The 16,537-nt window shown below is 44.8% G+C and overlaps 1 protein-coding gene across 3 annotated transcripts in view; it reads left to right on the top strand.

Annotated features, from left to right (window-relative positions):
• LRMDA (leucine rich melanocyte differentiation associated) overlaps positions 1–16,537 on the top strand; it is a 1,083,787-nt gene that overhangs the window by 528,362 nt on the left and 538,888 nt on the right. For all 3 annotated transcript variants that reach the window (XM_064488025.1, XM_064488023.1, XM_064488024.1), the window contains exon 3: positions 13,789–13,917. In XM_064488025.1, the coding sequence (XP_064344095.1) occupies positions 13,789–13,917 (129 nt within the window). The remainder of the gene's footprint in view (positions 1–13,788; positions 13,918–16,537) is intronic.

The following is a 16,537-nucleotide window of genomic DNA, read 5'->3' as shown; positions in this document are numbered from 1 at the left end:
CTGTCAGAGTGTTTGATCTATCAAGTCCTCAAATAATGTTGGTCAAATGATGGAGCAAATCACCTGCTCCAATCCCACGTTTTGCATATGGAAAAAGCCAAAGTCCACAAAGTGATCTACTCATAGGCATAGTGAGAGACTCCTAGGGCTGAAGCCGGCCTCTCTGGTTATATGACGGCTCCCTTGGCAGTAGGACACCATTGTGGTGTTTTCACAAGCAACGGTTTGTACTAATGGAGATGATCTGGTCAACTTAGTGAAGCCAAGCACAAATTAGGTCCAGAAGACCAAAATCAAAGAATAAGTATGGAAATGGAAAATTAGTCAGGGAAGGGGCATGTCCAAGGCTGTACATTCGTGGCTGCCTGACAGAGACCACATAGCACAGTAGGAGTCCTTGGACCAGGAGAGTGTTCCTCACTTTGCTAGAAGAGCCAAGCCCGTTAAGCTCCAGTGTGGGGGGGAGCAGACCTATTTCATTCACCCTAGGCCTACGGAGGGGATGCTCAATATTCACTGAAAGAGGAATAAATGAATGACTGAATGATCTATTCTTTGCCTACTTGGGTATTTTTCTATTCAGCCAGGCCATTTGATTTCTGTATCTCAATGTCTCTGCACAGTATTGGGCACAGATAGGCTTTTTGATGACATGCAGATGTAACCAAGTCACATGTCTTCTCCCTGCTGACTTGACTAGCCCAGGGGATGGAAAATCCAGTGGTTAGTAGCCACTTGGATATTTATAATTCTCAGCCTCTCTGGTCTCTCCAAATTGCTATCCTCTTCCTTCTGCCATTTTGTTGTTATTCTTCTTTTAAAAATTAATTTTATTAAAACCAGTCAAATTAAAACTGCTTCTGTCCAGGGCATCTCAAGGTCCATTCATTATGGCTTCTTATCTTGGTAGGCGATCGACATGGAAAGGCAGCTCAGCCATTATGCACATACAAAGCCCATCACTTCCCTACCAATGGCCAATTCATCAAACATTTATCTTTTGCCCTCTGAGCACTGTGTCACTTTGCCTGTCACTCCCTAGTCTAGGATGCTATGAAAGATGGAAAAATACAGGGGTGGGCAGGGGGATTTTTTTCTCCCCCAACTTTTCCCTCCCAGAGTCCTTGTTACTCAGATTTCATACTTGAGACTTGAAACTCTCCCTCGACCACTGCCCTCTGACCCCCATCTTTTTGGCCATAAGAAAGTTGGGGATGGCCAGCCACATTTATGCTGAACTTTTTTTTTTTTTTTTAATGAAAGCATAGTCGGGTTACAATGTTGTGTTAGTTTCTGGTGTACAGCATAGTGATTCAGTTATACACAGGGGTGTGTGTGTATATACTTGTGTGTGTATTTACACGTGTGTGTATACACACATATATATACATTCCTTTTTATTATAGGTTATTATAAGATATTGAATATAGTTCCCTGTGCTGTACAGTAGGTCCTTGTTGTTTACCTGTTTTATATACAGTAGTTTGTATCTACTAATCCCAAACTCCTAATTTACCCCCCCTGCTCTTTAATGAACAGTGGCATGAGTAAGGCAATGATAAAACTTCCGTTTAGTTTGGGAGTTTTCCTTCTGCAACCCACTTGAGAATAGAGAATGTTACAGAAGGAAGAGATGTCTAAAATAGAGTCCAGCTTCCCCAATTTACAAAAGAGTAAGGGGCAAAGATATGACAGAAGCATTGCAGGCAGCTAGTGAGCAACCAAGGCAGGACAAGAATCAAGTCCCCTGGTCATTCTGCAGACCAGGATTCTCCCAGCCACCTGTTGCCAGATGATTCTGAACACGTAGTAATATCTGGTTGAAAGCTTTAGCTACTCGCTTCCTTTTCTGTGGTAACTTCTTACGTCTTCAGGAAATAGGCACATTATTGTTTTCAAAAACAGTCTTTCAAATATCAGCAGTCCTTATATTGATCTAGGGTTGTTTTCACATACTTCATCTCATGTCCCCCCCATTCCAATATCTGCAAAGTATACAGGTCAGGGATTTTCCTGCCACTGCGATGGATTAGAAAATTAAACCTGAGAGGTGTTATTTTTCCAAAGTCTGACAGCCCATCCAGGACTTGAAAACAGAGCTCCTGTCCCCCAACTTAGCCGTCTTACCTTTTGTACCTACTTACTACATTGGTGTTTGGCTTCACTGAGTTGATGAGGCAGTCTCCATCAGAACATCGCATTCCCTGGGAAAACATCCCCAGGAGGTTCTGCCCCCAAGAGTAACCTAACGAGAGAGGCAGACAAGGATGAAAGAACCTTCGTTCAGTCTTAGGAAAATCTCCTGTTCATCTCTGTGCATCCACAAGCATTTGCTCTCTCCTCTTTATCCCTTGCACTGTCCCTTCTGTTAGGTGTGGGTCCTCAGGACCCAGAATGTGCCAGTATGTGAAATGGACTGCAAACCTAACAGAGTTGTTCTTTGAAAGGTTTTGCAAAGCACAGGGCGAGGGCTGTTTTGGAAGAAGGAGAATGGCCCTGGGAGCAAGCCACTTTCCGAGGTCACCGTATCTCCCAGGGCTTTCTTTCTTGGAGGAGATATAAAGCTATCTTGTAGTCTGGGACAGAAAACATGTTTTCACCTTCTTCAGCCAACTGGGACCTCACAGCATCAGCAGTTGGCACGTTTTTGCTGGTTTTCCTGGCCTGCTTCCATTCCAGGGGGCTCTGCCCGTGGGGAGCTGGTCTTTGGGCGAGTATTTGATGAGGGCCCCGCTGGGTCCCAAGGGCTGGAGGCCCAGCCATGTAAATGTCTCCTTTTCTGGTTGGTTTGCAATGAGTAGACACCATCTGTTGAATTCAAAATTCCCTTTATGGAGGGTGGTGAAAGGCCCATGTGGAAGAGACACTGTTATCTTTCAAGCAAACAGTTCATGAGGTTGAAGAGCTGTGTTCTTGGCCCAACATGTGTTTGCCCACTGGCTGTGGGCGCCTCCCCCAGCAGGCGCTGAATTCCGCCCCATGGCGACGGGCACACATACCGCGGCTGCAGCGCACCATGTCCGCTCCCTTCCATCTCCCCGGTAAAGAAAACCTCCATTTATAGAACCCGCCAAACAAGCTCACTTTTTAGACTCTTAAAAACAAACAAGATCCCGAGGCCACAGGCTCCATGCGTGCATGTGTGGTTTTGTAAAATCTCAAGCCGTGAATCAAAATAATTTGAGAGACATAGTCAAAGCCCAGAATCAAGCCCTGTCACCAGGGTGGGAGAAATGCTGGAGAGATGGGCTAGGGGGAGAGGAGGACAACCAGATGGGCCATGATGGGAACAGGATGTGGAGGCATCGAGCATGCTCATGGGGAGGACACCTGGCTCCTCGCCTCTGTCCTTAGGGACTCACTTGCTGTAATAACTTCAGGACAAACATGGGAGCGTGGGCCAGAAAGTTGACCTCTGCAGCCCTTCTTTCTTTTCTCTCAACATCCAGAGCCCATCTTGCCCACACTGCTGAATGGACGCTGTCCTGTATGAATTCTCCTGATTTCAAGTTCGATTTCTCTCTCTCTTCCCATAGATGGTAAACCCCCTGCGAGCAGATGCTATGATGTGTGCATCTTTCACATCCCCAGCTGGAGTTGCTCACTGAGAACCTGCCATTCTGGAAGTGGATGTCACATACATACTTCTTCTGGTGCTAAATTAGCTTTTTGAAATGTCAATTACTTGAATGCCAGAATCACGTTATCCCTTCTTCTAAGGTGCCTTCACCACCAAATCTGGCATACAGTGTAAGCAGAGGCACAAAAGATGAGAATTCAATTGGATTGAGACTCAGCTCCAGCCTGTCTCCTCTTTGAAGCCTCCCGTCACCCAGCCCTCCCCGTCCTCCGAGCAGTGCTTATTATCCCACTACCCTGCATTATATGGTAACTGCTTTCCCGTCTGTGTCTCCTACTTAACATTGGGGGCCGTGCCTCAGCCATCTTTGTAGCCCCAGAGTTTAGCTGAGTACCAGGCACCCAGTTGTTACTGAATATATTTTTGTAAATGAATGAATGAATAAAGTATAGAGGTACCTGCCAAGGGGACCATTAGCTGGTAAATTTCAACTCAGCTCTGCCTAGTGCCAACTCAATGGCATGAGCCCCACAGTAACAGTAAAACAAAACAAAACAAAACAAAACAAAACAAAAACTATGAGAACTAGTTCTTCAGGGGATTGCTCTCAGAGGGTCAGGAAGGGATTGTAGTCATGTGGATTGAAAGGCAAAATAGTTTGAAGACCATCTAGGTTGATCATACAGTGAGGACATGCAGTGACTGGATTACAAAGCTATACACCGTGTTTGGATAAAGGATGTGGCAATAATGTATTTTCACTTCTAGACCTTCACTAGAAATTATTCAGTTAGTTTATCTTGGTTTAGTTGAGGGAACACTGCCCTGTATGTCCAAAGTTTCTAGACATGGGTTGGTTACTCTGTGTGGTTGCAGGTAATCCACTTTACCTCTCTGAGCATGTGTTACTTTCCACGAAGTGGAGGATGGAACACCCTAAAATTCCCTTAGGATTCAAAGTCTGTGAGTCTGTGAAGATGACTGTGATGGGGTGTATTACATGCAGACAGAGCTGCAGCTCTGACATCTGGTTTACTGGCTGTAAGAGGCTGTGTGTTTAACATGTGCCTTTGTAATTATGGGGATGTCCCCATCATTTGGGAAATATTAAATAGGCCTTGCACAATCCTAGCCAGAGGATCAGAATAAGGTATAGAGTTTAGTGTGATGGGGAATGACAGAGCTAGAACTCTCTGCTGCCCTCTTTCCACCAGGCTGAGTCATAAGGGACCCTGCCAGCAGGGAACAAGCGCTCTTGGCCGTCCTTGTAAACCGTGGTTACAGCGGGAGCTCCAGTCGGAGAAGCACAGTATCTGGATAGAATATCGGAGGTCACTGACTCTCATCATCTACTCTTGCCGAAGTTCCCTGTAAACATCCCTTATGGTCTAGTCTCTGATCAGATACACACAATGACTCCTGAGGCAGCTCAATCCTTTGGCGAACAGCTCTCTATTTTTTAGGAGTTTTTTTAAAAAATTGACTCAAGACGTCTCCTCCCAACTTACGTAATTTTCTCAAATCAAAATTTTTTACTTGATTCTGCCTTTTGGAAGGCCATAGACTTAGGACTTTTAAACAACTAAGCCCCCTGCTCCTGATTAGATAATCTTGACTGTCTCAGTCACGCACTGTTCCCTGCACCTTCCGAACCGCCTGGTTGTTGTTGTTGTGCAGGCTTTCTTGACGCTGATGCCCCTTAGAATCTGGCTGGTGCCGACAATTGAGGCAAAGCTCCAGGCAGAGTGGCTCAGGGGCCCGGAGAGTGGACCGGGATCAGATTAGGTTCTGTGGTGGCAGCCCCACCTGGAGAGTCACACTCAGCCCTCTTTATACACGCTGCTCTTTATCCAAGGGTCCTCCACCTTCTGCTTGGGGAATGGTCTTGTTCTAGTTCAAAGTAATATTTACTGGAGTTTTCCTGATTATAAAATGCTTACTCATGATAGGAAGTCTAAGAACTAGTGAAAACTGTAAAAGAGAAGGAAAGAAGCCTTATAGACCCCTTATGCAAGAGATAGTGGTATATATCTGGGATCCATCTATCCATCCATCCACCTATAAACACTTGTGTAGATACATGAGTGTATGTATGCACTGAAGTGTATTTGTATGTTCAGAATTGTCATCAAGTCCCTCTGTACAAGATTATGTATTAACAGCAGATTATAAACTAGAAACAACTAACAAAGACTAATGGCTCTTAACCATTGATGTGGAAAACATGGTACAAATGAAAATTTGTGTGGAGAATGGAGGAGAACATATGGATGACTCTTAATTTCTGTGCATGAGATCTCAATGTGTATACCAAATGTATTATAACCTAATTTAGGTGCCTAAATAGATTAACACGACAATGTTACTGTATCAGTTGATATCTGCCTAGAATATCGTTTTAAATTGCTGCATGGAATGTCATTATACAGATATATTGAGCTGTATTTACTAGTTCCCCTATCATTGAGTATTTAGGCTTGTTTACAGTGTTACTATAAATAATGCTATAGTGAACATACTTAAACCATACACACGTCTTTGATATTTGCTGAATAAATTCTTGGAATTACTGGATGAAAAGGTGATAATTTTTAAGGCTTTTAATACAAACTAACATCCAGAAACAGTTGCATTCTCCCATCAGTGTTGTGTTAGTTTGTTACCTTGAACTTTTGATGAGACTATGTTAAGAGTTAAGAAAACAGTGCATTTACTAGTTAAGGGAAAATACTTTGTTTAATTTGAATATTTTGAATTCCCCGTGAAGCTCAAATTTTATCCCTCATTTTCATTATTGACCATTTGTATTCCTTGTGTATTTATTTCTTGTCCATGTCTTTGGGTCATTTTTCTCTTAGGGCTTTCAGCTTGTCCTTAATGATTTTCAAACACTCTTTTTATATGAAGGCTGTTAAACCTTTGACTATCAGAGAGATTGTAAATGTTAAATTGAGATAGAGCCTACCTCATGATACAAAGGGTTTGAGCTAGCTTATTAGAATTAATAAAACAAAAAAAAGAGATATAGATAAGCTATAAAAATTTTATAAGCCTAGACAGTGAATTTCATGGAGGTAAGTTTACAAACTTACCAATCCAAAGTTTGCAGAATCTCACCTCCCTTTTCAAATAACTGAAACTGCAGGCACCCATTTCTGGGCTTATAGCTCCTTACTCATTCTCCGTAATTCTTTAGGAATCATAGTTAACAGTTTATTGAGTGTTATTTGCTGTGGTGCTTGATGGCTTCAAACTTGACCTCACTTAGAGTTAACAAACACCTAGCTAACTACCTTAGATTTTTGACTGGTCTTGGATTCAGATGTCTTACACCAGTGTTGAACTGTATTCTTTGTAGGTCAGGGATCTTCCATCCTGACAGGGGGCTCAGTAGGGCTTTGAAAGTGACTTTGACAAATCCCAGGTGCTGTGCTATCACCTGTGTCAGTACACCTGTCTTGCATAGCCCAGAGCCTTTCCCACAGTCCCCTGTTTGTTTTTTAAATCTTACTTACTTACTTATTTTTTTATGCTGTCTTTTTTTTTTGACTTTTTTATTGAGTTGTAGTCATTTTACAATGTTGTGTCAAATTCCAGTGTAGAGCACAATTTTTCAGTTATACATGAACATACATACATTCATTATCACTTTTTTTTTTTTTTTTTTTTTTTGCTGTGAGCTACCACAAGATCTTGTATATATTTCCCTGTGCTATACAGGATAATCTTGTTTATCTATTCTACATTTTGAAATCCCAGTCTGTCCCTTCCCACCCCCGCCCCCTTGGCAACCCCAAGTTTGTATTCTATGTCTATGAGTCTGTTTCTGTTTTGTATTTATGTTTTGTTTTGTTTTGTTTTTAGATTCCACATATGAGCAATCTCATATGGTAGTTTTCTTTCTCTTTCTGGCTTACTTCACTTAGAATGATATTCTCCAGGAACATCCATGTTGCTGCAAATGGCATTATGCAATCGGTTTTTATGGCTGAATAGTATTCCATTGTATAAATATACCACTTCTTCTTTATCCAATCATCTGTTGATGGACATTTAGGCTATTTCCATGTCTTGGCTATTGTAAGTAGTGCTGCTATGAACATTGGGGTGCAAGTGTCATTTTGAAGTAGGGTTCCTTCTGGATATATGCCCAGTAGCAGGATTCCTGGGTCATAAGGTAAGTCTATTCCTAGTCTTTTGAGGAATCTCCATACTGTTTTCCACAGCAGCTGCACCAAACTACATTCCCACCAGCAGTGTAGGAGGGTTCCCTTTTCTCCACAGCCTCTCCAGCGTTTGTCATTTGTGGACTTTTGAATGATAGCCATTCTGCCTAGTCCCCTGTTTTTTAAAGACACTTTCATCCTCCACTGATATACTTACCATATATACAATTGATTTATATTATTATTTGTACGTATATCCCTGGTTATATGACCTGAATGGTAGAAAATACATAGAGCCAACTGTGCTGTAATACTGTGTCTAGTAATATATGATTATACAGTAATACAGCAATACTATGTGTAGTATAGTATGCTGTACAATGTGTAGTGGTGCATATAATGTACAGTATCACTGTACATTACTATACAATACTACATATAGTAATGCATGGTAGTGCTATGTCTAGTAATACATGATTATACAGTAGTAGAGCAATACTGTGTGTAGTATAGCACGCTATCCACTGTATAGTGATGCACATAATGTACAGTATTTCACTGTGCAATACTATACAATACTACATATAGTAGTGTATGGTAATGCTATGTCTAGTAATATAGTAATTGCTATGTATAGTTATATATGTATAAACTATATATTCTATTCTATCTATCTATCTATCTAAAACCATTTAAATAGGCTATAAAAAGTTTTGTGGCAGAAAGAAAAAAGGAAAACCTCTCGTGGGTTAGATAAACAGCCTTTCTAAAAGTGTCTGTGCCACCAGGCCATTTTCTGGGGATGAGCAGTCACATCACAGTTCTCCTGTTCTCCTCTGTCTTCCTTTATTCCCCACATGTAGCTCTGTGTTGTCTGTCCTGTCCTGGTAGCTTTGGTCCCAGCCTCTGTTGTAAGTCAGTGTGCAGACGTTTCCCAGGCACCAGCAGTGTGCCAGGCACTGCACTTGGCATGGTGGGGGTAGAAAAGGGTACAAATTACTACTCCTGCTCTCAATGGTGATGTATAAATTATTTAACAACTGCGCTGAGCAATGGGGAAAATCTTGGCTGGAGCAAAGTCCTTGGAGGCCCTGGGCAGTAAGGGTGAGGGGGACTTTTAACCACTTAGTTGTTGAATTGTGGAAAGGTCTGGGAGCTCTGGGGAGTGGCCAGGGTAACATGGAGGGGCACTCGGGGTACTGAGAGCTGCAATTTTGGACTAGCCAGTAAGGAAGTATTGAAATAGTTTAATAACTAGTTCTGGTGTACGGGTGCAGATTTGTCAAGTGTCACTTCTCCTTTGCTCAGACACTTGGACCTAGGGTAAAGAGAGGGCAGCATTCCGGCCTCTGAAGGAATTTGAATTTAGGGATTGCCCTCCTAGCTCCTGGCCGGTCATCCTGAGGCGTGCTCTCTGTCCTGACCTGGGGATACTGTCAGCAGCTTTTCTCTTCGCAACTCACAGGTCCCTGGCTGAGCGGTAGTCAGTTGGCAAAGAGGGACTGAGACTTCACTGTGCATTTGACAACTTTCCAGGTATTATGGAGGTTGCACTGAGATCCTTTTATGTTCAGGCTGAGCAGACAGGAGTCACCCAGAAAGACTGTTACAGAGCAGGCAGTGGCCGACCTGTGCCGGTCTGCAGGACTAGCCAATGTAGTAGACATCAGATGTAGGGGCTAGGTCCTCTAGAATTTCCATAACCTCCCCACTTTCTCAGTTAAAAACATGTATATGGATAGTTAGGTAGATACAATAGAGGGAATAGGTAAAGATCTTAGTGGAGATCTTATTTTTTTAGTTGGTTTGAGAATATCCCAAACTGTGGTTCTGAATTTGAGGCAACTCTGGTTTCAGAGAGAGACATTTCTTTCTCAGGGTCTGTGGTTAGCTGTCTCCCTGTTTCCCTGCCAATCTCATGCCAGACAGAAAGACCATCCCTGCTATAGGCTGGGAGCTGAGGACAGAGGGAGCTCATTCTTACCACAGCCTGGACCCCAGGAAGAAGATTGGCAGTTCTTGAACTGGGGATTCTGGATGTGTCTTCTGGTGATTTTTCTGGCTGGATTTTTACTGGGCAAGGGGCAGAAAGGGGTCACCACAGATTAGAACCTCTTCTGCCCCAAACCTCCCAGCCCTGCTCTGGTCCAGGCCCCCTTCCTTCCTGGTTCTGATGAGTGGCTAACTTTTGGGGCAGGGATGGAGGCCACTGAGCGTGCACCCACCCAGGAGCAGAAGGGATTGGGGTTCAAGGAGTGGCCCCTTTGTGGGGTCTGCTGCCCAGCCAGAAGCCCTTCCCTCCATGAGGGCTCACAGCCATTGGCCGGGCTTGCAAAGGGCGAGGCCGCCTGTTTAGCGCCGCTGTTTTTATAAGCTAATGAAGGCAGAGTGTGAGCCACGGGCAATGATGCTGGGATATTAACTCTGACAGGAAGCTTGATCATAATTATCTTAACGAGGATAGGGTTAATTACAGTGGAAACTTTAAAGTTCTCTCCGTTTGAATCCGCTGGAGCTGAATGCATTGTGATGTTTTGTCATTTTGATGTGACTTTGGAAGAAGCACTGGGACTCTCCCAGCAGCCGCAGCGGCTCCTGAGGGAGCCCAGCCAGAGCCCTGCGAACGAGAGGCAACGGAGATGGTACCTGTGGGTGAAATAATGGGCAGCTTTCCTGCTGGTGGAGCGGGAGGCAGGCAGCTCGCAGTGCGCTTCGGAGGTGCTGATTAGGTTTCCAGAGCAAACCACCTGCCACAGATCGGACCGCGCGCCGGTCTCCCTGGCAGCCCTTGACATCTCTTTACCAGGCTGGGAAGACCTCTCTCCAGCTGAAGCCTTGCCCTCCCCCTCCAGCCCCTGACCAGGGCACTCATGCCTGCCTGGCCTTCCTAGCCCACTCCTCTGACAGCGGCAGCCACAGACACCCAAGCTGGTGAGTAGCCCTCCGGTGACAGTTACCCTCCTCCACCAGGGCTCTTGGGTCTGGGGTACATTTTCCTGTACCCACACAAGGTTATAGCAGAGAAATTATGCTCCATCGTCTTTCCCCTGTAGCTACCGCAGCTGTCCCACTACACAGCACAGATCTTAAAGCCTTTTTTGCCTTGTCATTTTATTTAACAGCACATGTCTCTTTGCAGGCGTCTTGTATATAGGGGTATGAACTCAAGGATGGACACAAGTAATTTCTTTCCCCTCCTCCTTCCAGAAAACAGCAGTAGCAACAACAGCAATAACAACAAAAGTAAATTTCTTTTTAAGTAAAAAAATAGAACCATCTTTCAGTGTGTGTTTCTTGGCCTCCACATGCCAGCCAAACCCCAGAAATCCTGTCTTCTCCAGTTTTACCCTTCATTATGCTCTCTGCCTTCTGTCCCCAATCCCTCAGCTCTGAATTTAGCTGATTAAATCACCAAGTGCACACCACACTGATGACATGAAGACAGGGATTTATTAATTAGCAACCCCTCCACGTAACACAGTTCCCTTTTAACTGAGCAGCTAATAACATGATCTGGCAAAAAAGATCTCAAGGCAGACAGGTGACAGGGGATTGGAGCCTGAGCTTCCCAGCGGCTCTCTGAAGTTCCCCTCCTGTTTTGAGCGCTGCCCCAGGGCCCACCCTGGAGGGAAGGCATCTCTGGGGGCAAGCCTTCTAGCGGTTCCACTCTGTCCCTCTCCATGCTGTGTCATTTTGTTTGATGCCTCCCCTGAAGCACTCTTGGAAGGGAGCTTTCTTCTGCTTGCCAGTTGCCAACCATTTGCTGATTCTCATGATAAGAGTATTATATTTGCATAACGTCACTTGGGAACAATGTGTATTTGGATGCCGCCTTTGACCAGAGCCCAGCTGATGTTTGTACCCAAAGGACTTATTAGTCACCCATAAGATGCCCTGATGGGGAGGTGGCCTTGACTCCCCTTGGAGTAAACAGGGTCCAGTCCTGAAAAGCACTTTGGGATCAGCACTCATTAACCCCCACGGAGGGAGGGACTTCAGGAAAGGCTGAAGTTTCCTTGCAGAAGCCAGACTTACACTTCTCTTCCCCCTCTGCCCACCCTCTGCATCCTGAACCCCAAACCTGCACCTCAGGTCAGGGCTTCCAGAAAAAAATCAATGAATGAAAGGAGTGAAAAGAAAGAAACTATTTCTTACTAGTAACTTGTTAGTTCTTACTCACTTATTCTCCATAACATTGTGTGAGCTTGGAGGCAATATAGAAGAAGGGAGTTCAGGTGGGTTATTGAGTTGCCCGAATTCACACTGCAAGTAAGTGATGGAGCAGAGGTAGAATCCCAGGCCTTCCTGACCGCCTGTGTATAAATTGTGTTTTGTCTTCCTGAAACACGAGGAAGAGGAGGAGGAGGAAATGAAACCTGATGACCCATTGACCCCTGACCCCAGATGTATTTGGTATTGCCCCCCTGCTGTGGGGCAGGTATGGGAGCTATAGGGTTGGGTGGGGCCTGTGTGCTGGGCCCTGGGTGGGACCACCTGGAGGTTTAGGGGCAGGAATGGGGCTGCTGGTGGAGCTCTGGGCCCAAGGGCATCTGGGGATTTCACTGCTTCTTCATAATGCATCTTTTGCTTCCCAAGTATTGCTTCCCTATTTTGGAGTCCTTTTGGCAGGGGCCCCACAAGGAAGAGATGGATGTCTCCAGAAAGGTGTGGTGCTAAAGTTCACACTCACATCACAGGGACAAGCGCTGCACAGGCAAGCAGGAGGGTCTGTAATGGACCAGCTATCAGTAAATGCATAAATAGTGCAGACAACATCTCCTCGATTGGTTACATTTTATAGAACAGCCAGGAGATCCCGAGTGAGTCCACGCTCTGGTCAACGTCGTAGCTCAGCTGTCAGCCTGTGCAAGCTCAGCACAGCTCTTGGGTCTGGCAGGTGAACGAGCTGGGAGTGTGTTTCGTGCGAGTCCCTCCACCGGGCGGCTTTCCTTAATTAACGTCTGCGTGCACCCCGGCAGACGCATGCGCACCACTGCGCCTCACGGCTTCCAACCCCCAAAACCCCTGCGCCCCTAACGTTGAGTTAACTTTTAGCCGCTCAGCTACGTCTGTTAACAAGGCTCTTTTTCCCTTTCTGATACTTTTTTTCCCTGAGCCGGTGCTTAATTCTTTCAGATGCCTGTTTATTTACTGCCTCGACATCGAACATTGCTGCATTTGACACTTGTTTCAAAAATAAAGTGAGAAATCCACTTTCCATACATTAAAACAGTAAACTTAAAGTCAAGAGTCTTGAGGCAGAACTTCCGCCAACCGCCTCCTTACCTCACCCCCTAAACAAAAACAAATACAAAGAAACCTGGAAAGAAAAAGAAATGGCCTCTCAGACTGGAGTGATTACGTGCTTCCATGGATGCCTTGCCTTTTGGGGCTGCCACAGGGACACTAGGCAGAAGCAAATTAAGTGATTAGTAAAGAAAAGGGGAAAAGAAAAAAAAAAAAAAAAGCAGAGAGGGGATAAAAGGCAAAGGCAGTGAATGCAGAGAAAAAGGAAGCTTTCCTCTCCGTTTCCTAGGACTGTGCAGAGGAGAACCACTAAGAAATGATACTTGAAGTTATATTTATTATTGTAAGAGGGGTATGATATTTCTGGGCAGGAATGATGGATGACAACTTAAATTTGTGTCCAGGGAATGAAGGTGAACTGTGACAGAGTTATTTATCTTGGGAATGGAGGTTAGGGTCAGCCGAGGCTGGGTGCCTGAAGGCACAAGACATTGACAAATTTATCCTGCGGGCCGTATCTGAAGCCCTTTGTTTTGGATCCTGGCTACTCACTAAGTGACCCTCATCCTTCATGTTGGCAATGCGTGAAGGATGCGGTGAGTGCCAGCGGCCCCTTCTCCCCCTCCGCCCCCGCCCCGGCTCCCGCTACTAATTCTTGTCATTCACTTTGCTGACAGGCACCAAGCCCAAACTATTCCCAGTCCTGAAAGGGAAGGTTAAAATATTTATTTCGGCTCATAATGGCCTCCCTGATTTAGTGCAGGATCATTTTTCCTGTTGCCTTTGTCATTGCAGGTCACTGGAAGGACTGAGCGCGTTCGGGAGCCTGGAGGAACTCATCTTGGACAACAATCTGCTCGGGAACGACCTCGTGTTGCCAGGGTTACCCCGGCTCCATACCTTAACCCTCAACAAGAACCAAATATCCTTGGCTTTGCTGCTGCCCCCACTCCCCGCCCAGCCCCGCAGTGGTCCCCTCCCGCAGCACCCCCCCACCGCGCACCTCCCCCCCAAAATACCTGCAAAATGTCAAATGAGTTTTATGTGTCAGCTAAATTAAAGTTATGTGAAATACAGTCCGTGGGCAGACAAAGCGTTCTGTCTCTTGGCACTGGGGACACTTCAGAGTAATTTATTATAGGTCATTCATAAATGAAATGCACCATTATATCTTCCTGTTGCTCCATTTTAGTGTAGAGATCTAAGTTATGGCTGTGAAGAAATCTTTTTAATAGATAAAAATAGAGAAAGAAAATAATGTCACTGCTGTCGAGAAGGCAAAGCCGGGTTCTTTTCACTTTGGGCTTGTGTGTGAGGGCGACCTCTGGTGGGAAGTAGGGGTTAGTGCCGCTAAGCAACCTTGGCGTTCACAGGGGTTTCCTGAAGGCTCTGGCGCAGACTTGGGGAACACTCCTGGCTAAAGAGAAGGGGGAAGAGGCTAAGGTGGAGGATCAGTGTGAAGCCTAGCTCTGCCCTCCGTGGTGCTGATGGTACCAGGACGATGAGAGAGGCCTAGGAGAGCCATTCTGGTCTGCGGCTTCTTAAGCCGGTGAGGCTCCAGCAGCCTGGGACGTGACTCTGCGCTCTGTAGTGAGGCTGGGAGTGGAGTCAGGGCCTCATGCAGTGTCAGGCACAGGGCGCCTCCAGACTCGAGTTGTGCATCTCGGTGCCTCCCCAGTGCCAGCTGGCTTAAGCAGGAAGTTTTGTTGGTTTTATTAACTCCTGTGTCCTTCACACCTAGAATAACGTCTGGCACAGAGTCAAGGGTCAATAAATGATTGTGGGATGAAGGAATCACTATCATCAGCTGACCTTTCTGAGCACGCCTGTGGGCCAGACTCTGTGCTAGGGAACTCTAAGTGCATTGTTTTTCATTCTTACCAAACCCTTTGAGAGGGGTGTGTCTTCAGGTTTACCTAGATGAGGAAAGAGGTTAAGTACAGGCCCACCGCCAGACACTTCACAAGATGCTGGGTACAGAATTTAGTCTCCCCTGGGGCTGGATCCGGGGTTCTTACCATTTTACTGTGTTGCTTCAGAGCTGAAGTCCAATCACCTTGTTTTATTGCTGGAGCCTTTGAGACCAGGCGTGGCTTCGTCACTTGTTCATTGTCACGTGAACGGGAAAGGGATCAGGGCATCTTCTCCTAGAAGATAAAATGAAATCAAGCCAGATGCATATGTTAAAATTAACCTATATGTTTCTGTAAGCTTTAATAATGATTTGCAAAATTGTTTATTAGCCACTGTTTATACTTCAAGTGGTAAGTTGATAGTTTCATTAATCAGTAAAATATGCTATTTGTGGTCATTATTAATTGGCATGTTCTTAGAAGAAGAAGGCCTACAGGTAAATGTCATCCTCATCATGAAATATTGATGGATTTTTTTCCTCTCTTATCCTTTGGTCAACCAAGTTTCCCAGTCATTTGAAAAATTATTATAGTCAGTGTCTTATGGCTTCCTTGGCTGTTCGAGATGATCAGTTGGATGATATTCTCAAGTAAATTAAGAATAGAAAGATGATTAGACTAGAATTTGGATGGTATGGTTTCTCCTGTGGGCCTCAGTCCTCACATCCTGTGTCCCATGACCCTGAAAGGATTAGAGTTGTTGGGCTTGGGTTCATGAGTCAGCTTGATCATGGTTAGCAGTGTAGCCATCGTCAAGTAATCGTCTAAAAACCTCTTTCCTATTTGTGTGTGTGTGACATGACAGCTTTAACTTGCCTATTAGGAGAACTGAGCAAGAGGAATGTGTGAAAAACTTGTTTGCATGTTGGAATCAGACTATGATGATGTGAGCAAAGACGTTTTCTGCATGGCTGCAGAACCAGCTGCCTCTGCCCTGGGTATGGTCAAGAAGGCAACAGAAGAAATGGTGCAGTGAGAAGGGTTTCGTTAACAGCCCACCGACGAAGCCACAAGGACTGTACAGCAAATGCCCTGCAAACGCTAACCCCAAACTCAGCTCCTCTTCTCACTCAGCACACTTCCTGGCCTCTTCTCTGTAGCATTGACTGGTGCGTACTGAGAAATGCAAGCTCATTTCAGCACCAGCCTAAGCAAAACAGTTAAAAGAAGGGTACACCAACTGTGAGACAATGTCATTTCATGCAGGCTCAGTCTGCAGATGAATTAGTGGGTGAGATTTTTTTTTTGATCAACCACTGATTTGTATATTAATCGATCGATGGCAAGTATTTGTTGGGTACCTGTGTGTCTAAAATAGGTAGGTGATAACATTGCTTTCTTCCATTACCACTGACAGTTGAAGAAATATTGAGTAAATATTGATGACTGGCAGATTGCCTGGTTAGCCTAATTAGGTTAGATTCTACTAAGATTCATGCTTCATGTGAATTTGCTAAATATTGTTGTCTCCCATTTTAGAGGATTCATCTTTATAACCTGGCACAGAATATGCTGAAAATGCAGTGATCCAGTCTAGATTTTATTTATCGGTTTATTTGTTGAATTTATTTAAACCAATAACAATAGCAACAACAAAAAAAACGGTTCACCGTTTCTCCTGGCCCCCACCT

Source organism: Camelus dromedarius, chromosome 8 (genome assembly GCF_036321535.1).
Source record: "Camelus dromedarius isolate mCamDro1 chromosome 8, mCamDro1.pat, whole genome shotgun sequence".
NCBI classification, from domain to species: Eukaryota; Metazoa; Chordata; class Mammalia; order Artiodactyla; family Camelidae; genus Camelus; species Camelus dromedarius.
This window is presented reverse-complemented; position numbering and strand designations above follow the sequence as displayed.